Source organism: Culicoides brevitarsis, chromosome 1 (assembly GCF_036172545.1).
Source record: "Culicoides brevitarsis isolate CSIRO-B50_1 chromosome 1, AGI_CSIRO_Cbre_v1, whole genome shotgun sequence".
Taxonomy (NCBI): domain Eukaryota; kingdom Metazoa; phylum Arthropoda; class Insecta; order Diptera; family Ceratopogonidae; genus Culicoides; species Culicoides brevitarsis.
Genome location: NC_087085.1, coordinates 32264609 through 32291601, shown reverse-complemented (window position 1 = coordinate 32291601; position 26993 = coordinate 32264609). Strand labels below are relative to the sequence as shown.

General features: G+C 29.1%; 1 protein-coding gene across 1 annotated transcript in view; it reads left to right on the top strand.

The window, feature by feature from the left end:
* Positions 1–26650, top strand: part of LOC134827527 (zinc finger protein 395) — a 71460-nt gene extending 44810 nt beyond the window's left edge. The window contains exons 4-6 of the mRNA XM_063840209.1: positions 24716–24813; positions 25733–26045; positions 26106–26650. Of these exons, the coding sequence (XP_063696279.1) occupies positions 24716–24813; positions 25733–26045; positions 26106–26492 (798 nt within the window). The 3' untranslated portion in view covers positions 26493–26650. The remainder of the gene's footprint in view (positions 1–24715; positions 24814–25732; positions 26046–26105) is intronic.
* Positions 26651–26993: the final 343 nt, after the last annotated feature.

Sequence of the window (26993 nt, the reverse complement as noted above, 5' to 3'; positions counted from 1 at the left end):
CGTGAAATTTTTTTTTGTTGTATTTCTAAATTTATAACATAAACACACACATACACACATAGCCGCTAATAATAAAATAAATACTTTACAGCGAAAAAAAAAACAATTTCTTGAATCATCTTTGTTTGTTATGAAAATTTTTCCGCGCCGAAGAAAAATATTCGGCATGATTGCGTCATTCATGACTTAACGATAATTTTAGAAAATGTAATACAAGAATTTCAGCGGCGGCTCATGATTTTTCCATCCGGCAAGTCACCCTTTAACGAAAAAAAAAAAAATTGTCAATCATAACAAGGTCGATTTTTTTTTAATTTATTTTTTTCTTTGAAAAAAAAAAATAAAATAAAAATGTCACCTTGATTGTTCGACAAAATATTTAGTATAGTTGCAATATGATGCCAACATACAAAAAAAAATTAAATAAAAAAAAAAATAAAATGAAGACGACAACGAGAGTAAATAAGAGAGGAAAAAAAAATAAACCACAACCTATATACCGCAAAAGCCAATTTATTTCAATTGATTTGATACACATAGCACGTATATCACTATTGCACCATCTCTGACATTTAATATTACACAATCGGTCGGTAGTAATTCTAAAGCCATTAAATCTCGCGTGAAAAGAGCTACTCGTCGAAATTTCTACGTTCATGAGCCAAATGTGCTTTTTTCCTGTGCAAAAATAAAATAAAACGTGATGCATTTCTCGCAATTATTGCTATATGGACTTAGCATTAGTCATAAATCATGAAGTATTTTCGGCGAAAAATTATTAAATTCGAAGAAACTTTTCGTTTCAAGCCGCCCCTGAATCTAAAAATAGCGCAAAAATGTTGTAACGCTTCATAAATTGTTGACAATTGAATAATTGTTTAAATTTTTTTTTTCGAAAGTAAAGAACCAGACGTTTCCATTTACTCAAAGGACTAAATAAAATATTGATAATTATGAAGTTGACATATTTGAAGGTCATCCAGTTGTCGTCGTCACAAAATCACTCGCAGACTGCATGTTTCTTGTCTTGTTTTCTAACCTACCTCCACACACCTCGTGCACACAAAGTTATTTATTTGCCCTAGACATGAGTGTGTAACAAACAAAATAATAATAATAATTGCTGCAAGTAGTAAAAAAAACTGTATTGAATAACGTGAAACATTGTAGCGAATAATAGAATGGAATGAAGCCACATTGCTGTTCTTACGTTCACGTTTGCGGTTTTTTTGCTGTGTGTCGACTCGCTACGATAAAAAACACCTGACGCTAATGTCACGCGTAAAAGTAACCGGCACGTTTATGTGATAAGAACATATTTCTCGCACAGATGCAAATTTTTCACGAAAACTCAGAAAAAGATGTTTTTGCCATTATCATGTCGCTCGAAAGTCGCACGTCTCGCTGACACTAATAATAATTGCAGAAGCGGAGTTGCCTGACACTCCGGTGATAACTGAATTGCACTTTTTTTCGTTGTTTGAACATGTCATCATTATTATATCACAATTTCATACTTGGACTGTCAGTTATGCGCAATCATTTGACTTATATTTGCACTCTAGACACTTTTTTTTTGAATGTCATGAACGAACGTTCTAGTGTATGACTTGCGGCTGTACGGAAATTTAAACGCAAATTTGTGATGTAATAACAATAATTTTTATTGTTTTCCTCTAAATCGTCCTTGGACTTGAGTTGTTTTACAGTTTTTTTTTTAATTTTTTGCATGCACGCGCATTTGCTTCTTATCAAGAATTAATGCAAGCGAGCAACCTTCAAAGATTCACTTTTCACTGCATTTAAACAGGGCGGAAAAAAATTTTTTTGACTTAAAATTATGAGACCTAAGCTTATGTTTGAGTAAAATTATTAAAAACATTTTAATTTAACCATAAATTTGAGATTTTTTTAAATTAAGTTTTAAGAAATTTAAGTTTAAATAATTTAATTAATAATTAATTTAATTTAAATTTAAAAATTTAAGTTTTTGTATTCAACATAATACAACTTAAGTTTAAGCTTGAAATTAATTTTATTTTTTTGAAATTAAAAAAATTTAATTTTCTTAAGCTTTACTTAATTTTTTTAATCAGAAATATTTTTTTTAAATTTAATTAATTTATAATTTAATTAAAAAAATATTTCTGATTTAAAAAATTATTTTTTGACTAAATAAGGCCTTAATGTTATATTTTTTAATAAATGAAAATAATTATTTTTTATATTTAACTTAATATAACTCAATCTTAAGCTTAAGTTAAACATTAAATTTTTTTATTATTAAAATAAAATAAAAAAAAATAATTTTAATAAAAAAAATTAATTTTAATTTATTTAATTAATTCTGACTTAAAATAATTTAATCTTAAGCTTAAGTCAAAAGTCAATTAATTTTTTTTTGACCCTGCATAAAAATAAATATTCATTTGACGTGCGTAATAATTTTTCTGTTCAACTTCCTACCGACTTTATCGCCAATATTTTATCTAATACTCAAAACACGAGACATTTACTGCACGTGACAAAATGTCATTCAGCTATTTTATTAGTTTTTATTTCATTTTTTTTTGTTTCGTGTGTTCGTATGAAGCCCGATAACCATCAAGTCAATATTGCCCGTGACAGCTTCACGTTTTATCCGTTGCATTGTCTCCGGAGCTTAGACATGACCTTAGTGCAGAATTCGCATGTTGCGCAGCAAGAGACAACCTGGTTAATGATGATGATGCCTAAACACACACAGACAGTTGTTGTAAACATTTGTTTACGAATTATTGTGTTTTGCAGTGCTTTGGAGCGGAGAAACAATAATTGCATTAGCAATTTATTTGCATTGTTATTTATAAACTTTTTTTTTTTTGCTCTGTATTGACCAAAGTCTGTCATAATAACAAACAAAGTGACATCGAACCAAACTCTTATCGGATTAAAATGTTTTTTTTTTGTGTGCGGCGACACAAATCAAGTCAGAAATATTTGTTTTTGTCACCGATCGTGATCCGATACTTTTATTTATTCAAATAACTTCCCAATTTGTACATTTTTGTGAACCAAATTTTTGCACCTTCCTTTTTTTAAATTTTAAATTATTTGTTTTTTAGCTAACCAACGCGATGCGATGCAAAAATATTTGTTGGCATGAAATATCATAGGCTATTTTTAGCTCATTTTTATTTCTACATGATTGAAGAAACAACTTGTTTGACATTAAAATGCACAAACGAGTGAAAACCGGGCACAAAAGCAAGACATTAAGTCATCAAATTCGACACAGCAGCATCTCGCAACTCGAAAAATCATTAATAATAATCTACGAAAAAATAAAACAAACAAAACAAAGACTAATTCGCGTTAGATGTACGTACGCCTGCCTTTTTTCAATGTCATAATGGCCTTGCCAAAGTGCAAAAAAAAATATTTGCATAACTGTATAGACAAAAGCAAAATTCATAGCGCAAAACTTTTTGATGTGATCACTTGAACAAAAGTTTATACGGAGTGACAAATCGATAATTTGCTCATTATTAATGCATAAAAGGAGGAAAAATTCAATCGATACTTGTGCACCAAAATCATATGTTGATGTTTCAGTCCGTTCAAAAAAAAATTTTTTTTCTACGCTTCGGAATGTTTAATTTTGGTACAGACCCAAAAATTGTTTTTTTTATGCTTTTATGTACAAAAATTTCACATAGCAATCGATTAAACATTCATTTTTGGGGCTTTTATATAACAACCGGAAAAAACTGCATATTTTCTCGTATTTTGAGCAGCTGATCTGTGAAAGGCACATATCTGAAGGTAAAGGACGTGTTTCATTTTGTATTTTGACACACATCAATAAAATGCATTAAATACGCAAAATCAGACGGATGCGGCAACTGACTCCATTTTTGTTTCTATGTACAGCTCCGGCGTTTAATATTTGATTGCATGAACAATTGAATTGATATTTTTACCGGGTTTCAAGGTGAACTAATATTTTTTTTGTTCTGTATGCGATCAATTGTTTGCTCGGTTTGGATTGCATAAATCTGATGCGGTACGGAGAGTGAGAGAGAATAAAATCTTATCTCCGGCTTGTTTATACATTGATTAGTACTCTACAAGAAATAAGATTTTTATAAAAAAAAAAATATTGAAAGTTTTTAAAAAGTAATAAAGACTGGGCGTTGTCTCCGTCTTCGTGCAGCAAAGTTTTAGAAGCAAAAAAATAAAATAGAATGGAAAAGGTGTGATTTTATATGCGGAACGGCAAGAAGTGAATGATTCAAGGTCATCATGCACATATTCTTTGTTCCAGTAGAAACGCAATGAATGGCAGATATTGCATAACGTTGCAAGTATTTATCGTCTAAGCTCTGTTTGTGAGTGTGTGGGAAGCTGACAAATCTCTTTACACGTGCCCATGCCTTTCAAAGTGGTAATAAAAATGCATCTCCGTAAAGTCCATGATAGAGACAAATATAAACAAAACATAAAATTTAATTAAAATCTCAATTTCCTTCAATTCTATTGTTGACTAAAATTGCTCTCAGCGACAAAACATGTAAATTTTTGAATTGAATGAGCGTGAATAAATTAATCAAAAAACTTTGTATGCTCAGAAGAGATAATGAATAAATTCTAAAATAATTCAACCTTAACCTTGATGATGATGATTTTTTATTTTTTTTTTCTTCAATTAATTACATATTATTTGCAATGCACGTGTCACACATTTTTTTTTATTTCTTCAAGAAATGCAAGATTTACAAAAAAAAATTAAATGTACCTTCTGCTGTAATTCTAAAAAATATTTCGTGTCGTTTATATTTACAGCTTGGCAAACGACGTTTATGTAATAATAATAATAAATAAAAAACAATAAAAATTTGTAGAATGACATAACCGAGAGTGCTGTGCGCGTGCAAACTTATTGCATATTATTAGAATGATTTTTCAATACATGCACGAAAAATAAAAATTGAACGAAACGAAAAAAGAAACAATTATACCGCCTGCTAATATAATTATTATTAATGAGTTTTTGGTCAGCTGAGCAGAATATATATATTGTGTATGCATCTGACATATTGCCACTGAATTTTTATACTATAGACGACAAAAAAAAAATTGGCACTAACGATTTGTGGTTGACTTATTTTTAACACTTGAAGTGATTGTTACTGGCTGAATGCAAAAAAAAAAATTATCTGTGTAATAATTACAAATTAAGTTATAATTATAATGAATTTTTAAATGACAATTTTATTATAAAAGTTAAATCTTGTTTTATATAATAAATTATTATGTATAATTATATAAATATAAAAAATATGCAAATATTATAATTAAAATATATTTAAAGTTAAAAGTATTTGTCGCCCACATACGAAAAAATATATAAAGATTCGTTTTTACAAGCATTTCATGCATATATATTACATTAGAGTATAATGTCTAATCATATATGTAAATATAATAAATACAATAAAAATAGAATATAAACTAGGCATTCAACAAGTGAACGCAAAAAGTGCCACATGCGCGTCAAATCAAGTGCATATAGTCTAAAAATTTATTCAAGGTTAGATAAATGCGCGATGTGTGTGTTTGTATAATTGCTCGTATATTGCTCTCTTTCTATATAAATAATATATATCAACATATATAAATTATTTCAATTTCTGTTTAGCTATTTTTTGTGCACAACACAGCAGTTTGCGATTATATTAATTAAACGACCGGCTTTTTATTGTTGTTGTTTGCTTATAAATTTTTTGTTGCCGTACACTCACGAGATCATAAGATACCTACATACGAAGAAGAGAAGAACATTCTAGTTGATGCGCAATTAAAGCACAAAAAAGCAAGACAAAGAAATTAAAAAAAAAATTAGATACGTTCAATATTTATCAGTACCTAGTTCAGTGACAAGCGGCTCAAACCACATATTTGTACAAGTTTTTTCGGATTTTTATCATCATCGTCAGCTATGTATGTCGCTCTGGTAAATGACCTTTTTACTTTACTTGACAGACAGGAACGTTATTAATAATAATAATGATAATTTTCGTAAAAAAGCACGAAATTTGTCATTAAAATATGTGCGAGGAGGCACATGATAAATGTTATTAACCGCATCACTTGCAAAGAAAAAAATGTTTGTGAGAAAAAAACATTATTTTTCTTATTATTATTCAAAAAGGTCTATGATCACACATTTTATATTTATTTATTAGCATAAGAATAGGAACGGACAACCACTTGTTTTCTTTTATTTTTCATTTCATGTCACCGTTAATCATGATTAATTTGATTTTTTGCAACTTTCTAAGAGAAATTTTCACAAAAACACTTTTCAACATGTGTCATCGGCGCGTCGTCGTCGTCGTCTTCGTACTTGCATTTAATTTTATTTGTATAAAAAAATAACAATTTTTTATTTTGCATAAATTGCATGTAGGTACGATGATTCACATATGCAAAGAAAGGTCAAAAAATTCCATGCCGGATCTTTAACCTTCTGATACAATAAAAAAAAGCGAAACAAAGTATCATGTGCATGGAAACATCTGAAAAGACGCGTCTTTGACGTCATCAATATGTTTCTGTTTTTGAACAAGTGTTTTTTTTTCGATGAAAATATTTAACGCACAGCGTGCGATGCGGCGAAAAAAAATTAAAAATAGATAACGAACGATTTTTAATATTTTTTTTATTTTCAAGGTTTAGAGATAAGAATTTTTATGAGTTTTTTGATACTTTTCGAGAAAATGAACGCAACACGTGTCCAAAAATATATTTTTCCACTGTGAAAAATCTAATCACGTGTGAAAAATATAGAGAAAAAAAATTGTTTACTCTTATCTCTCTCGTTTGCTCAACAAATGCCGGCAAAAGTCACCTAATGCCGTATATTTATTCAATTAAGCGTCATATCATTCGATCGTGTTCTCGTATTTGTACAAGTAAATATTATTTTGTCTAACTCTCGTGTACGCAAACAAACACATACGATGACATGACAACGATGATGATGATAATAATTAATAGTAGTTAATGATAAACGTCGATTCTTTTGACGCAATTACTTCCATTCAATTGTGGCTACACGTGTTTCGTGAAATCTGTAAAAAAAACTAATTATTTATTTAGTTAAGTTTATTTTCCAATAGAAAAAAAAATGTAAAAATCAATAGAAAAAGGAATAGAAAAGAGAAAATTAACATGCATTATCAAGGTAATGAGTGTGTGTTTGTTCAATTTATTGCACGAGACAGCGTGCCGAGACACAATCATTAAACCAATACCAACAACTAATCACTGCAGTAATTTTTTGTACATAAAAAATAGGCGAAAAACCGGTAGCAACAACATTAAACAATATGTACTTTAGATACAAATAATTGCACTCGATGTTAGAATTCTTCGTTGTTCAGCATAACGCGATACGGATCTTCCTTTTGTGCATTAGTTGCACAATACCATAATAAAAATGAACAGTAGCTGGCAATAAACAAACATTTCGTGTTAATCATTAACATTAAATCTATATAACAAGCTCGCGTATCAAACATTATTATTATTATTATTATTAGATTATTTTATTTTATACAAAAACCGATGTTTTTAGTTATTTTTTGCATTATCTCTTTTTGTTAATAAAATAGATTTAATAATAAGGCAAGTGCAACTAATAAAAATGTTTTTTTTTCTACTTATTTTTTTTATTTAAAAATGATAATTTTAAATTTATTATTTATTTAATATTATATTAAATTATATTTTTAGTTTTTTTTTAAATATTTTTTATAATTTTTTTTACACATTATTATTTGTTAAATTAATTAAAATTATTTAGATTAATGAAAATTTAAAATTTAAAAAAATTTTTAAAATTTTTAATTAAATTCATTTATTTTAATTTTTTTTAATAATTAAAACAAAATTTATTTAATTAAATTAATTTAAGAAAAATATTTAAAAATAATTTTTAATATTAAATTATTTTTCTAAAAATAAAAATATTAGTAAATTTATATAAAATATAATATTTATTTATATAAAAACAATATTATTTTACTTAATATTTTGTTAACATAAAAAATTATTTGATTCTTATTATTCAAAATAATAAAATAAAATAAATTATTATTATAATATAAATTATTTTAATCTTTTATTTTAAATATTTATTTTTTATGTAATTTTACATAAAAAAAAATAAAATTTAAATTTTATATTTTTCAAATAAAAATATATGAAACATTTTATTTTATTGCAATTGCCTAAAAATAACAATAATAATAATAAGCTAGTGAACAACATGAAATTTTACGATATAATTTGCAATTGCAACAACGTAGAAGAGTTAAGCTAAGAAAAATGCAGAAATATCATGATATCGTGACTCTTCGTTCAGCATCTCTGCCTCTTTTGTGCTCTTTCCAGTTGTTTATTGTTTACAAGATAAAATGATAAAACATATTTATAATGATCGCAAAACTGCTGGAACACCTTAAAATCCAACAACAACAACAACGTCGAATGATGGACAAAACAATGTTTTTTTTTTTTTAGATAATTTGCACGTGACTTTTTGCCCGAGCACTTTGATAACATGTGTCAATGTAAAATAAATATTTTTTCGAAACGTTTCGCCTATCAAGTGTTCATATCGTCATGATAATAATAGTTTGTATTAAACATGAGCAAAATTGAAGCTAACGGTACAGCCAACATTGCATTGTTGCATGCGATTCAGCGTGTTTCGTTTGGGTCAAAAGTCTACAACCATTTCATAATTTTCTATATTATTTTTTTTATGCTACAAAATATCAGGGAATATAGTAGATTTTAATATGTGATAAACTTTATGTTACATTATTATAACTCTGGCATGCTATTCCTGCAATTTTTATATACGCGGCGCATAATGTATGTCAGATCGTTGCACTTCAATTGCAATGATTCTTGGAAATCGACACAATTAGTTGCTGTTTGTGGCATTTTCGAAGGAAAACACGGAAATTCAATCCACAATTCTCATGTAAATTCGCGTTGTCGTCGTCGTCAGCAAATTAATTATACATCGCTCGGTATTGTTTGTGACTCGCAACTCGTCATCGCATGCATGTACCATTCAGACGTTGTTATATTAACTTTTATCAATAACATTCACAATAACAATTTTATTATTGTCTGTATCCGAGAGCGCGAGAATGTGTCAATAAACTCGCGACAAATGATAAAATTTGACGCAAAGCGGCTTTAAAACGAAATACTTGAACAATTAATTCGAGCAATTCGTCGGAATTCTAGAAAAAAATGTGTGTGAGAAGGATGCCGTGTGACGCAAAATCGACATTGAAGTGCGTTTATTGTCGAGTCGCGACGTCGTACTTGATTTAACCTTACCGCACAATGAACAAAAGTATTTTCCATCACCGCTCGAGCTTTGAACTACCAAATTTGACCTTGATTTTCTTGACGTCTCCTCGTCAATGGAACGGAAATTACTTGATTTGATGAATATTTTAGGCTTGTCCATAATTTTATTTTTTGATGGTTCCTGTTTTTTTCGTCGTCGTTTTTCTTGCAAATCATCGAAAAAAGTAGCTTTTTAACGAGAATCATGACATTTCAAGCTGAGTCACTTGCAGACGCGATGGCGTGACACCAAATTGAGTGAAACGCACACGACACACACACGTCGACGAAGGAGAAAGAGAAACAATCCTTAAAAAAATTTACTTACCTGTCAACCAGCTTTATTCTAATGAATTACTTTAATAAAATTGTATATAATAACTGTACTTGACAAAAAACATGCTCATTGCTCATTTATCATGTCTAGACGAGTAACCGACTTAATAATAAATAAATTTAATTTTTTTTCGGTATAAAAAGTGATTTACCTACTTTTTACAAAAACAAAGCAATTTTATGCATAACATTTTCGGTTAATTACATTTTTTTTTGGACATGTCTCGTGCTTGTTATTGATTGAGCCGCAACTAATTTACCAAAAATTTACAGATTTTTCTGTCTGATGGTTTTCCGTGTCGACAAATGTCACAAAAATTACTTGTTGAGCCGTTCCAAATGAAATTAAAGAATTAAGTTCGATGCCCCATTTTAAAAGTTGAATATCCTGTGGGGCAAATAAAAATAAAAAGTTAAAAATTACATCAAAAATTACTTATTTTTATAATTTATTTATTTAATTTAATTAATAAATTTTAATTTTTTAGTAATTTCAATGAAAAAAATAAAATAAAAAATTTTAAATATTTTTCTTAAAATTACTGAACATGTTTCAAAAAATTTTTGACATATATATTTTTTTTATTTTTACTTTAAAATCATTTAAAATTTTATATAAATGTTTTTATTTTATTTTTTTCAGTTTTTTCATTAATATTACTAAAAATTTTTATTAATTAATTTTTAATTTCAATTAAAAAATAAAAATTAATATTAATAAAAAATTAAAATTTATTAATTAAATTAATAAATATATGAATTTTAAAATTAACATAATGATTAAAAAAAAAATAATTGTTAAAAATTTTAATTTTGTATGAAAAAAAATATTTTAATTTTTTTTTACCTCCCCCTACTTTATCTTAAAAAAAAAATTGTACTTTTTTTTTGTTTCATTTGAAAAGACCTTAAAACCAAAAAAAAAAGTATAAATCAACATACATTATAATTTTATTATTAAATTCCCATTAAGTCTATGCATGTGACGCACTCGAAGAATAATTGCTGCTAATGACATGTTAAATAAATTAAAACTGGAATGAAGATTTCTCAGAAGAAGAATTCTTATCTCGCACACACACGGGTCAGCCCTCCACTGAAAAATAATTAAAACCGGATGTGGCATCAACTTAGATAAGATTTTTTTTATCTTCTGACCAAAAACTCAAAACTCAACTTGGAAACAGCGATTTTTAGGGGCGATTTCACAAGTCATTAAAAAAAAAAGTAAACGCCCGACCTTGAACTGGAGCGTTAGTCTTTTCCTTCCATTCGCTCGTATTTCACAATATTCTTCTGCTATATATCTAGAAGAGTGCATTACACTCGCTCGGCTTAATTCGTGTTTATGTTGCATTGCTCTACAATGAAAAAAACTTGAATAAAGTCCAAAAATGAACAAAGGAAAATTTAAAAATTTTTTTCAAACAAAAAAAGGATGATGCCTTTATGGGTGATTATTTGATCATTTAATCACTAACTGGAGCAACGACACAAATTTCAAAAAAGAAAAAAATCGTTCATACACACATGACTTGTTTTCGAGTGTAAATATTAAATAAGATCATTGACCATCCCGGTGGCATTGTACAACTAAAACTCGTACAAACACATTGTTTCGTATAAATCTGAGAGTTGATTGTACGCAGCAAGCACACAAAATATAAGAACAATAATAGTCGGTCGTCGTTACTTCGTAAAAACATGAAAAAAATAACGAAAAAAGGAAGATGGAAGAAAAATGGAGTCCCACAAGGCGGGAAGACGCCACGCTTTTTTCTCTTTTTTTTTTTTGCCACAGTAAACTTGAATTAAACGACGCAATGAAACCGCTCTTGACCTATCCTAATCTCGTCACGTTCAAAGACATTGAACTTAATAATTTTTTTTTTGTGAATGCAACAAACAAGATTTTGCGGCTTATCGTCGTCGTCGCTCATTATCACGAACGGAAGGTGATAATTAAAATTGTTTTTTCGTGTCAGTGCTCATATCAGGTATACATTTTTCGTAAAAATTCTCGTTTATTATGACAATAATGCATAGAGACAATCAGATTGTTGACCTGTATCGACCGGTAATTCAATCACAGCTGACAAATGTTTTCGTATTGATAAGCAGCAAACAAAGAAAATGTCGTCTTTTGTACTTTTTTTTTAATGAACTCAGATTTATGGTCAGAGCGTTTCTGTGGACAATGTAATTAAATACCGGCATTTTTCGCCGGTATGTCTTTTATGCTGGTTGATTCTTCGAATTTTTGATTTGAACTTTCAAGCATTTTTTTTACCTAAAAAAAAAAAATTAAGTACCTTCATTGTTATAATTTTTTTTCTAATGATGGCGTTGTGTTGGGGGAATCACAGCAATTTGAAGGGCTCTGTTATTTCCTAAACAATACACTTTTTATTATGTTTTTTTTTTAGCCAAGTCATCATAAAAAATTAATGGTGTTTTTAATAAAAGTTATTTACTTGGTTACACAAGAGCCAAAAAGAGCGACTGTCACGCTTGTTTATTTAATAAAAACATCGAGGAAGTTTACAATTTTTTTGTATCTTTTACCAAAATAAACATTAGGAAGCATTTTTCGTGTCTATTTTGCCAAGACAAAGAAATGTTGACTTGATAAATTATGATAATGATCTCCTTATTGTCATAAATTTATCATCGAAGCCATAAAATTTTATGCGACGAATAAATAGTGAAGGATTGGAATTGCAATTCACGCACATCGCTGGCATTTCACAACATTAAAGTTTATGAGTCGATTGTTTCTGCGCGATATGCGAGAGCACAACTGCCTCATTTAGCAGTAAGAAAATAGTTTTTCGTAGTAATATGTAGTTATAATAATAATAAACTAACACACTCGTAATGTGACTTGAAATGAAGCCGACAAAGTTATAACTTTCGCACTTTTCAATGGGAATTTTTGCAGTTGATTTGAAATATTTTTATTTTCTTTTAAATTAAAATAAATTGTTTGACGACGCGTGCAGTTTTGCTTCTTCTTCGTCTTTAGATAGAAAAAAAATAGTTTGAAAGTTAAGTTATTATTATTTGAAAACATAAAAATAATTGCGTTATTTGAATAGTTAGAAAAAAAACACACACAATAATCATAAACATTTCGAATCAGCTAAAAACACACCTCTGGAGATAATTTCTGTATAAGGATCGTGTAGCGGTAATTTTTTCTCTTAGTCATCCAGTTGCTACTGTTTGTTAATTTTTATTGTAATAATAAATATAACATTCATTTTGTAAAAAAAATCATAAATTTACAAATCATGACATGTTACACGACTTTTAAGCAGGGCAAAAAATATTAAGTTTTAATATTAAAAAAAATATATATTTATATAATGTAACTTAATGTTGAATTAAAAAAAAATTAAAATAATAAAATAATTCTTGATTCGATTTTTTTTGACTCAAATTTAAGTTTTAATATAAAATTAAAATGAATTATAATATAAATAAAATTTTAAGTCATTATTTAAGGAAATTTTTTTTAAAAAATTATTTAATTTTTTTTTTTTATTTATTAAATTAAATAAAAATAATATTTTCAAAAATTATAACTACAATTTCAATTTTATACATTTTTTTCGATAAAAGAAATTTTTTTATTTTTGAAAGAAATAAATGTATATTTAAAAAAAATAAAATAAAACTTTTATTAAAGATTTTTTTATTAAAATTATTTTTAAAAAATTGAATTAAAAAAATATATAAATTTAAATTAAATTAAATTAAGTTTATTTAATGAAATAAATTAATTTCAATATTAACTCAATAATTATTTTAACTAATTTTCCATAATTAAATTATATTTATTTTTAATTAAAATTAAAAAATAATAATATTTTTTATAAAATAATAATTAAATTATAATTATTTATTTATTTTTTTTTTAATTTTAAAATATTTTAAAATTATATTCAATATTAATATATTGAAAATTTTTTTTAGCCCTGCTTTTAAGTCTAAAACATTCAAAAATTGGAAACAACACGCCAGAGAAGAAGAGGACGCCCAAAAAATGCAAAGAAGACAACGACTCCTGAGATACAGTAAAAAATTACCTTGAAACCACTCGAGAGCGATAAGATAATTTAATCTCATGAGGTGCCGTGAAGGAAAACCCACAGTAATAAAATCCACAGAGATATGGGAAGTGACTTTTGTTTTTCCTGTGGGTTGTGGCGATCCGATGTCATGCCGTGACACGTTTTGTGTAATGAATTTATGACAAGTCACAGTGGAAAATTTAATTAATCACAATAATTATTTTTTTTATTTTGAAACCGGCAAGCGGATAGAATCCGGAAAGTATAGTATCATGATAACTGTTAATAACATGCATACATTGTTAGATTACGCATGAGTTCTTGTTCTACTACACAGTCATTTACGAAAAAAAAAAAAAATAAAAATTAAATACACTCGACTTGATTTGAATAATAAAATGCTTTTGTGTGCATAGCATAATTATTATGTTGACTCTGAGAATCGTTCTTATTGTTTTGCTTTTTGAATTTATTTATTATTATGTAGGAAACTGATACAGTGACTGTCGTAATTTTGTAGTGGCTTACTTTATCTGTAAATGTTCTACATGATAAAATGTAACGGAAGTGTGTGTAAAATCGCTGCATATTAAATTAAAATAATTAAAAGTTACTTTCTTCGACGTTTTATGTTTCGTGTTTTTTTGAATAAATTAATAGAAATTGCCTCTAAAAGGTATCAACAGCTGGCAACTAAACAAAAAATGGTTCAAAAGGTTCTTGACTTCTTTCTGTCCAAACAACCACAAACAAAGATGATCCGAAATGCACCTGGATACAAAAATTTCAATGGAATTTATCGTCTAGATATTTCTTTTTGATCATTTTGACGATCATCTCATCATATCTCCTGTTGCCCTCAACAAACGAATTTTTTACACATCACCAAACAAGATATATATTTAAATAAAGAGCGACGTGCAGACACTCACGCACACACAAACACTCGAAAAAAAGCGTAAAGATGGAATAAAAAGAAGACAAAACAGGAAAGGACTCGTCTGGAACCTTAAATATATAATTTGTACAAAGTGTTAATAAAATAACATGTGATGTCTCTATACATGCCGTCTCGTCCTTTATTTTTCGTTTTTTTTTTGATAAATTGTATCTTTTACAAGTCTTCTTTTGTCGATGTGTTGGTGCCTGAGTCTGATTCATTGTTCACAGCACCCAGATTTAAGTCGTTTTTGATTAATTTCTCCGATGATTTCCAGATAAAAAGGGGGCAATGTCACGCCAGCTAGACACCATCGCCACGAAAGAGGCAGAAAAAGACACAAAAAAAAGTGTACATCGCGACTATAAAACCAAAGGACGGGTACAATGACCCTGCGATTGGAACAAGAACCAACATGAACTGAACAAGAACAGAACAAAGTGCCGGATAATGACGAAGGTGCATGAGAATCAGATGATTTTGTACACACACATGTAGCTCAAAACTGTTAGTTTATGCGTGTATGATATGTAATTATGTGAGGAGCGATGAAAATGATGATGATTCAGTGCATTAACTTTTTTTTTCCATAATTTTTCAGAGAATAGCGCAGCGTCATATTCTCGCTGGATAAGAAAAATAAATCGTTCTGCGTATAAATTTAAACAAAAAAATGCCGGTATACTCACTAGACCAAAAGTCAATGGCCTGAATGCCGGTTATACACTCCGTACGACGAACGACGTCGACAACGACGCTAAGAAGACAAAAACAACAACATGAGCATAATAAACAATGAAAAATTCTACGTAGAACGCGTCGTACTTGATGCGTTCAAGAAACTATCCAAAAAAAATTATTTATTCTAAAGTGTTATAAATACATTGAAATGCCGAAATTAACACCGGAACCCTAAAGTTTTTACATATTTTTCCAATAAAACAACTCACAAACACACAGATAGTAATCAAGTTGCTTGATTTGCATCGAAATTTAAACACAATCGAGCTTTCACGTGTTTTCTTTTAAAATATTTAAATTTTTTTAGTGCCTATCGATTCTTATTTATTTATTTTATAACTTTTTTTTTTCGAAATACATAATGATAGTTCACATGCAGCAGTGCAGTTCCCGCGTTTTTACTATGAATGCACAGAAAGAGCGTGTGTAGCGTAAAGTTGTAGAGGGAGTTCATGAACCCGGTCGATTACTATGAAATTTAATCGACGACAAACATGCCTCTTGTTTTGTTTTCTTTAACACACACACACGAAAAAAAATCATTTAATGAGGGAAAAAATATGTGTGTGAACGAAAAAGATGTTGCTGAGACAACAACGACGACAAGAGATGACATTTTAATCCAGCCATAGTTAAAAAAGCATTAATGCAGTTAGAAAATAGTAAAAAAAATAAAGAGAGAGAGAGTTAAAATCAAATATAATTAATTAAGAAATAATGTTGTCTTAATTTTCATCCAAATATGGATATCGACTTGGATATCGTGCTGTTGCGATAGACAAAAAATAAATGTCTATTGAGATTTTTTTAATTTTACTTTATTTAGCAGGGATGGAAAAATTTTAAGTTATATATTTTTTTATTATTTATTTATTTAAAATTATTTTTTTTTATTTTATTTTATTTTTTATTTATTTATTTTTTTTTTATATATGAATAATTTTTAATATATTTAATTAAATTTTAAAAAAATAAAAAAATTGTTTAACAAAATTTAAAAAAATAATTGACAAATTTTTCTGATGGTTTAATTTTATTTTTTTTTTATTTTTGCAATAAATTATTAAAAAAAAAAATAAAAAATTTATTTAAGCTTGAAATTAAAAATAATTATTTAATTAATTAATTAATTTAAAAAAAAATAATTGAAATAATTTTTTTTTCTTAAATTTTAGTAAAAAAAAAAATAAATAAATTGACTTTATAATTATTCTTTAAAATAAAGCTTAAGTCAAAATATTTAAGATAATTTCACTAAAAAATTTAAATCTTAAGTTTCTGCATCCCTGATTTTTTAAATTAATATAAATAATTCTATCTTTTCTTTTGTTATTTTTCTGTAAATATTCATGACACGACGACGACATCGAAGAAAAAATTTGCAAATGTGAATCACATCGTCGTCGTGAACGTACACTGACCTCGTTGTCTGCCATGCCACAAAATTTCAAAAAAGAAGGAACAAATCTCTTTTGTGATTTTTATTTTATTTTTTTTTTTAGTAAAACGCACAAAATATATGTGCATATAATAAACATGTTAAAAGTATAAAATAATATGAAGAAAGAAAACACTTTTAATAATAAATGATCGTCATTCCAAAAAAATAAAAATATATAAAATTTATACATGTGCAATAAAAATGCACCGTTAGCCGCCGAAAAAAAATATTAATTGTATACATTTGATTTTTCGTATAAAATAAAAAAAAAATTAATGATGCTAAATTGGAATTGACACGGACAGAATTTTTTGGCACATCCTGAAGTTAATGGCATTTTGATGTTTTTTCGTCGTAAAAACAAAGGTGAATGTTGCGCGCGGAGGCAATTAAACCAAGAAACTTAATTTAATTGATCAATGTCTCGTTGTGGGTTGGAATTAGTAATCCTGCGGAATAACATTTAATAAATGTTTCGCCTATTTATAAACATCGGTCGGTACAATGTAAAAACACCCACAATTACTTTTGTGTGGAATTTTCGTCACTCTCGCTATTTTTAGGCAAGTTTACAAGATTTTTTTTTTAGAATTTGATTTGAAATCCATAGTTGGCAGGAAATGTTTCGTCGATGATTCAACGTGATTCATATCAATTTACATCCATGGCGGGGATGACGTCATTTATTTGCCGGCAAACCGGCATTTTTTTATGAATTCCTCGTAATTTGTCTTGATTTTATTTTTTTGTGTGACTTGTTAACAGATGTGTAAATTTTTAATGTTTTTGACCTGATGGACTTTTCCCTGATGTCTTTTTTTGTGACAAGAACTGTCTTTTGTTTAACGGAGAATTTAAGTAATTAACACGCTGACGCTTTCAAGAACGTCATAAGTCGTTGAGTCGTTTTCATGCATCAGTGCATGGAACTTTTTTCATTTTTTGCAGGTAAATGTCCTCCCGTTCGTTGATTCTTCGATATAATTTTATTTTAATTTTCTTGAATTATGCCTCTTTACATTTATATTTGTTTTGTTGAGTTTCGTTCGCTTTGTGTAGAAAAAAAAAATAAAAAATAAACAGTTAAGTCGAGTGTCTTTCATGTAGCATTTTTTGTACTTCCTTCAAGAGAAGAGCGAAGAGTCGTCTATTTGATGTGGTTTTTTATAAATATAAAATAAATGCTTATCATCAATATCATTAATATGTATTTTATTTCATTTTACCATTTTTTGCGCGTTGCACAAGTTGGTTCTTTTGCATTTATCGCTCGAATGTATCTCCGTGCCGAGTGAGGTTTAATTTCAATGCAACATTGTTGCTCGCTAAACAACCTATTCATGTATGTTTCCGTCCTTTGTCGCATGTAACAAGACTTTCTACATCGCCTCCCCAACAATGACACGAAAATTATGCATGGAATTCATTCAATGAGAACATTTATCGCGATAAAATAGAAATTTACGATGAACTCTTTAGTCAAAAATGCCAATTTCTCCATTTTTCGACATCTTTTCAAGTAAATCTCACGTTTCTCCGCATTTAATTAAGTTTCATGCCAACCCCACTCAATTCAGGATTGAAATTTCCTCGTTGGCGACTCAAATTATCCTTCGCCGCGTGCGTAGGTTTTTTGCGTAGGCGATTTACTATCCTTATTTACGAGAATAATTATTTACGACGTCACGAATCCTGAAACCTATTCGTAGGCGTTTCATTCATACAACCACACAAATGACGTCATATTTATAAACATTAAAAAAATTGCGACGAAAAAAAATAATTCGCGAGAAATCCAGAAAATTTCCATATTTTTGTAAAAAATAAAAATAAATTAATCAAAAAAATAAATAAAAACAAACAAAAACCGGTTAGAAACGAAAAGTCGTAAATTTCAAGGCAAAATTATGCTTCATCCCGAAGAGCGCCTGTGCAAATCGATACGAGCGACGACAACGACGACTACTTATGTTGCATACACCAACCAACATAAATGGCGCGCGATAACTATTTTCAGGACTTGTAAGCTTTCTCCTTGAATTTTTTCCTTTGTTTACACACAGAGCGAGGAAAAAAATTCGTCGCCATTTGTTTATTTCTCCAATTTTTCAATTTTAACTAATTTTCAGATATTACGTAGTAAAAAAAATTAATGACACAAAACATATGTTGCCATCGAAAAATTCTTGTTACACAAAAAAAATCAATATATTTACACAGGAGACCAACGCTTGGCTTGACAGTATCTATCTATCATCGTATCAAATTCTGGAACGCAATACAAAAAAAAAATTTTTTTTCGTCTTCTCTCTAATAAATAGGGCATTCGAAGTTCATTAAACCCGTATTTGACAACACTTTTCATTATTAAAAAAAATAAATGTGGATTTTTGTAGTAAAGTGTTTAGCATTTAAATTAACATTTAATGTTTGAATGCGTGTAGTGAACAATAAAAGTACAAAATATAGAACATTTGTATGTTTTTATTATGTAAATTGATTTTATTTATTATAAAGCTAAATAAATGCATTTCTCCCTAATTTTCAACTCGATTTATCGTCATGTTCTAAATAATAATAATAATAAATGAATGTGTTGAGTGAATTAGAACCCCGAACATTATTAAGTTGTATTTTTTTGGGAAAACATTCAACAACACGAAATGCATTTATTTCAAATTCACACGACACGAAAAAAAAAAAATAAAAATTTCCACGAAACAAAAAAAATCTTTTGTTTTATATTTTTCCATAGAAATGTACATGTTAGCGCGAAATAAACATCCACAAGGTAACAATTTTAAGTAGCCTTGCACTCGGTCTTTCCGTCAGAATGTGAGCATACACGAGCCCCATTGCTATTTGCGCCGCAATTTAAAACACATTCCGTACGTCGAGCTGTTGTTGTGTGTGCGAGGCAGAAAAAAAATGTAAACAAAAACAAAAAACCGGCATCCAATTCGTAAAACTTCGTTCGTTGCTCGTTACCCGGCTCTTCGGTTTGTTTTGATCCGGTATCTACATATAGCATACAAAGTCCGCTTACAATAATATCGGTTTGACACACATGATGATTTACATTTTTTTTTCATCATCAACGTCGTAGAGTTTTGTACGACACACACATGAACAACTGTGTCAGGCATGCGCACATGTGAGCCGCTTTGAATGTTTTTGTTTTCATCATCATCATCATCGTTGCTCAAGTTATCGTCATACGACTGCCAACACAAACGCAATTGGGAAAACCTGCTGTTTGTGTCGACGTTCATGCGTGCTGCGTACAGAAACGAGTCTTTGTTTACAATTTTCCGTGTATTGATTTCTGGATCATTTTTCGCTTCCAGAAACACAAAATGTTGGGTATGAGAAAAAAATATAAAATAAAATAAAAAGCGACCTATTGACTGGAATGTGCGCAAATTAATCAATAATTTATTTTTATTTTGTTGGGAGATTCCTCTGAACGTCTAAAAAAAAATAATGGTTAAATATATTTTTAAATAATTATTAAAATTGAAAAATAATTATAACAAAATATTTAAAAAATTTTAATATTAAATATTTTTTAAAAATAAATTTAATAAAATAATCAATTTTTAAATATAAAAAAAGAAATTTTAAAATTTAAATAAATTTCAATTATTTTAATTTTTTAAGCAAAGTTAATTAAAATGATAATTTTTTTAATATTAATAATATTTTAAAATTATTATTTATTTTTTTTATTATTTGTTTAATATTTTTAAAATAAATAACTTTTTAAATCTCAATTTAAATTAATAAATTTAATTTTTTTTTTAATTCTTAAATAAATTATTAATAATTAATATTTTTTTAAATTAAATTAATATTTTAAAATTAAATAAATATATAAAACTAAAATTTTTTAAAATTAAATAAATATATAAAACTAAAAATTTAAAAAAATAAATAATTTTTTAAAATTTAACTAAAAACATAAATAATTCTCAATATGATTTTTTTAAAATTTTTTTTTTAATAATTGAAAAAATAAATTGAAATATTAAAATTTAAATTTAAATCAAAAAACAATTTAAAATAAAATAAATTTCAATATTAAAATTTATTGTCTTCAGGATTAACGTCATCATCATAATTTAATTATTCCGTCGACATGAGCCTTACGCAACGACACAACTTTTAAGATTTATCGTCTCTCTCGTAACAGGAAGTAATTTTCGGTATCTACGAAGAAAATACAGAAAAAAGTGTAATAAAAAGTTTACCAAAATTTACATATTATTTATTCACGCAAGTAAATCGTCGTGTGTCATCCATTTGGGTGTCTTTTAAAACACAACGACCACCAAAGATGATTATGTTTCCGCATCCAATATTCTTGAAAGAAAAGACTCTGCATCATTTCACATGAAAGAAGAAGTTTACGCCTGGTTGTAATTTTTTGCGACGAAATTGGAACATTTAACGTTATTGCGGGAGATAAGGGGAGTCCCTTCAGTAAATAAAAAAAAGAGGAAAAAAAAATAAAATAACCTTTTTTGTTCCAATTTTTACTCCATTTCGGGCATTTCTTTTTATTTCGCATCTTGACAATGTCAGAGGGAAGAAAAGAAGCCATTTTGATATATTTATGACATGACTTCGCATTGTTCGTGTACACAACGTACCTACCATAATTTAGAGTTATTGCCTTGTTTTGGGGTTTGAGGGAACAAACAATCCAAAAATTAAATGTTCGGCAGCAAAGCAACAAACATGTTACTCACTATTATTATTATTATCATTATTGTATGAGTTTTAGATCCCCCACTGCGATATCGAATCAACAAAATAACAAACAAAAATTGGGTCAAATCAGTAAATTGTTGGCAGTGCGATGATAAAATGACAACGGAAAGTTTTTTTTCATTTGTTGTTGAAAACTTTCCGGGATTGCAGTGAATTTATCCCGATGTTGCCCTACTTTCCCTTCCATCCATGTCCTCGTTTAATTTGGGGTTGAAAATAAAAAGCTTTTTCCCGTTTTTCTCACACCCCCCGAAATTCATGTTATTTACTTGCCTTGTAAGTAGGTTACACAGTAATAGCGTTTCCCCCATCACACAACATTGTGTACAATGTCGAGCTTTCCATGACCCAATTTTACATTGTATTCCTATGTACTTCGTTTTTCCCTCAGCAGACATTTTCACATATAACGAAACAACATTTTGCTTTTTTTTTTGCATCGTCCTGTTTTTATGTACATGGCACGACGACGACGACTTTTTCCGACTGCCGGAGAAGATAGATGATATCATTGTATGTTGCGCGCCGTATACCGGCATTTCCTCGTAGACACCCGACAATGAGATGAATTCGTTTTTTCGTCCTTTTTGCTGCTTGTACGAGTCGGTACGACGGCAAAAAGTTCCTTACATACCTTTGTTTCTACCAAATTGTGCACTTCACTCCCTCCCAAGCGGTTCGCCTCCCACGTAAATAAATAAAAATATAATAACAGGAAGTAAATAGGAACGAACTTCTTGCGAAAAAACGTATTTATAGCAGCAGCAGCAGATGATGATGAAGAGAAAAAAGATGAGGGAAACTTTCTTCTTTTTAAATTGATTTCCTGGAATAAATTTGCCGTAGTGTCAGAAGTAGTGTTTGTTAACTTGATGTGACGAGCGGGGGATAGCGGATCAATATTTTTGTTTATTCCTCTTTTTTTTTGCGTGTTTAGCCGATTTTTTGCCTTTTTTCAGCAAACTACCGATAAATCAGCAGCAATTCTCGATTATATCATCATTTGTATGCTCGCACTCGTTTCCGCCATAGATCCATAAATACTTTCCGGAAAATAGGTCAAAGCCATTATTCTACTTATAGGAAAAAGCAAAACAATAAGCCCCATTTTCTTTTATATTTTCCACACACACTCGCAGAAATGAGTTTAAAAGACGGCAAAACAGGCGTCTATCAGAATTCAATTTCCTCCGTGTCCCATTTAATTATATTTCTCGTAACGCAGCAGGGAAGACATGTCGAGTGTGTGTGTTTGTGTAATCTTTTTAATTACTGCGGAATCATGAACGGGATTTATTTCGCTTTGAACATGAGAAAAATACAAATCAAGGGAATTTTTCCTTTCCGTATTTGGATAATTTATGCCGCTTAACCGCCCTTCGAACATGATAAATGTCAAGATCTCCGAATCGATGTCAATGTAAATAATCGCCCGTTAAATTATTTATCAATGTGAATAAATTTCCTTCGTTCCAGGTCACAAAGTGTATTTTTTTCACTTGACTCCCCGATGGAGCATCCATTATTTTGCTGCAAAAATAAACTTTTTTTTTGTATTTTTCAAGTATGCTCATCATCAAAAGCAAGCAACAACAAAAAAAAATAACAAACTGCATTTTCATGTTAGCGTTATGTAAAAATTTGAGTGGCTTCTATATACTCGGAGCGATGGCGTTATGTACTTTTTGAATTTTGAACGCCATCCACAGACCAAATAGTGCAGTGCACAAACGAATCTAGGTCACTGCATACGGCGATGCACACAATGACGCTCTTTGATGATGATGATGGGGAGAAGATGCGCACACGTGTGCATAATAAAAACCCCCCTTGCTCGTTTTTTGTTGCATTTTACTGTGTTTTTTTTAAATGCCGGCCGGCATGCACTTCCTGTGTGCACTTTGCTGCTGCTGCTTCTTGCATCATTGGTCGATAAACACACATAAGACGCGGCGCAATAAATGGAACACGACACGGAAATGCAAATTGGAGCCACAACGACGACGATGACGCCCGCTCACCATTCTCCTGTTTTGTAAATTTTAGCTTGGTTTGGATTGATTGGAATTTCAAATTGCGGCTTAAATGGATTGATCCTTCGATGTTTCTCGCAAAACCTGTAAATGGAAATAAATTTAAATATAAATTGGTAGTAAATGCGAATAAATACGAGAAATGGGTCAAAAAGCAAAATTTATTGCTTTTTACATCCAGAAAAATTTTTTTTCATAAAAACCGATTAAATGTTAATTACAACTTAATTATTTTTATCTGTCGTTCAAAGTATATGGAAATCCAATTAATTTATCCATTTCGATGGAACAAGATAACGTGATTGATATTTTTTCATATATTTTTTTATAAATACATACTTGACCCATTTTCGGTCTTTTTTTCGTGATAAACCGATTTATTTTTTTATTTTTTGCGGCAACTATGTAGTAAAATGTGAAAAGTTATGTGCCCCAATTTCGGATCCCAGCAACTTTGTACAAGCGCAGTAACCTGATTCCCCGCTCGTAGATACACAATGTCTGTTTAGGGGATTGTCTGCGATGTAACACGGTTACTGGATGGCCCAAGTCGGAAAATATAGGTTACAAGTGACACAAATGCCGCTTTTTTATATATATTATATGTGTTATAAAAGGCAGTTGATGTTATATATTATATTTTTGTAAAATGCATGTCCTCATGTACGTTAACTAGGACACTGGCACACTTTTTCGTATCAAATCGCAATTATGATGCAATGGTAGGAATGTTAGTAACGAGTGCCAATATTATTAATAAATATATCATGACATGAGAAATTATGATGGAATTTGATAGTAACACGTAAGAGTCTATCGTAAATTTATGTGCAATGAAAATTTATGATTATTTGCTCATGTAACTTCTTGATATCGCATTTCGCATGGGGGGCTGGTCAAATCTTTATTGCTTGTTATCTGAAGTATTTATTAATATTTTTTCTTTTTTTTTTTGCAGGCTAATGAGCCCTTGTACCAATGCATATGGAAGGGATGCAATGAAATTTACAACACATGCTCGGAGATAACTTCACACGTCAGAAGTGCTCACTTAGGGTAAGTTTTTTTGTGTGGTAATTAGTAAGGCGAGGGCAATTTTACAAAAATATTTCATTTTTCATGACTTTTTAAATTTTCGGAACTTAAACCAATTCTAATTCTAAAAAAAACGTTTATAAAAAAAATTATAAATTTTAACGATTCTTGAGTTTTTTTAAAATTTATAAAATTTAAAAAAAAATTAAAACAGTTTCATTAAATAGTTTTAGTTCATTTTTAATGACATAAATTTTAAATTATTTTAAAACATTTTAATTTATTTTTTTATATTTTATTTATTTATTTTATTTTTTTCTTGAAAAATCATCAAAAAATGTTCAAAAAATTTTTTTAAAATTCAATTTAATTTTTGTTCATCTAATTATGTATATTAATTATTATTAGTAAGATTTATGAAATATTAAATATGATGAAAAGAGAAAAAAATATTAAAATTGTTCTTGCCTAATTATGTGATAATAATTATAATCCTCTTACTGCCTGTAAGTGTTGATACGTGATTATTCCCGAGATTGAGGTCATACAAGCATAAAATGTCGGTCGTAAAACAATTTTTACTGCACTAAATGCATATCAGCATAATTATTTATGATTTTCAGTACAACACGACGCTTGGCAGGCGAAAAGTAAATAAATAAATAAAAAAATGAAAAAAGAGCATTTAATGCGTTAACAAATTGCTTTATGGTAACATTAAAAATCAATTATGACTTTTATGATTATGTCTCGGGGAAGTGCGCTGTACCGTAATAAGTACAAGCAAGTGCATGTGTGAGAAATATAATCAACAATTATCGCATGTTTGTGTAATATAATTGTTGAACGGTAGCTGCACTAAATTTATGAAGTGAAAAATTATGATGACGTTAACTAACTTTCACTCTTACGTTTTTTTTTTGCATTGTTTCGCGCACAGTCCTCGTAAGCCCGATGATGACAGTGATGAGGAAGATTTCTACATACAAGAGCTCGATGAGGAATCATCGCCCAGCCCACCGTCGCCGCCAACATTGAGTCATCGCGATATGGCTCGCCCACCGCACGAGGATCCCGAATATCAAAGACAAATTGTCGGCAACTACCGCCAAGGCTTGTTGTCGCTCACGCAGACATCGATTAAACCTCCATTGCCAACATCCGCCACAAATCTCTCGAATGCCGGCATTCTGCATCAGACTGTAGCTAACACACTGCTCCATCACAGTTATTCCTGGTCACAAGCGAGTCCGGTAAGATTTCTCGATTTTTCGAAAAAAAAAAATTATTTTTAACTAAATTTTTTTTTAAAGACTTCGCCGCAAAAACACGTTCGTTTGTCGCCGCGCCCGTCCACATCTTACGCTCCGTACCCATCTCCCACATACTCGACCGTGATTGCTCAACATCACCAACAGCTGCAACATCAAATCAACGGACACAATTTGACAATGTCGCCGAACAACAACAACAACAATAATCACTTTAGCACGGCAAACACAACAACGACCTCAATTAACTTGACACCGACCTCCAGTGCTGTCGCTAACAACCAGACAAACCATCGATCTCCAGTTTCACCCAATCGCAGAACGCGCGGCGAGAACAAAAAGTGCCGCAAAGTTTACGGCATGGATCGCAAGGAAATGTGGTGCACTCAATGCAAATGGAAGAAGGCATGCAGTCGATTCGGGGACTGAAAAAAAGTCAAAACTTAAGTTTATTAAATTAATTTTTTTAGTTATATTATTTTATTTTTCAGAACAATTTTTTTTTATTTTATTATCTATTATAATTTCTCATTCTCAAGAAGAAAACAAAATATATATATTATTATTATTATAAAAAAACATAAATATTATACACACAAGAAAATTATTATTATATATATTATATAGTTTAATTTTTTAATTATTTAAATAAATATATTATACATTTTATTATACACGCATCATCTTATTTTATTAATTAATTATTAAAAAATAATGAAGAGAATATATAAAAATTATCGCATAACATTGAATAATAATAAAAGTTAAAAAATAAAAAACATAAATTATAAAACTCGTCATTTTAAGAGATAGACGGTAGCGGAGTATGATAATAATAATGAAATAAAATATTAATCTATATTTAACTTTTTTTTTTGAATAATATTTTATCATGATGAATGTCTAAGTAAGGAAAACAAATTAAGAAGA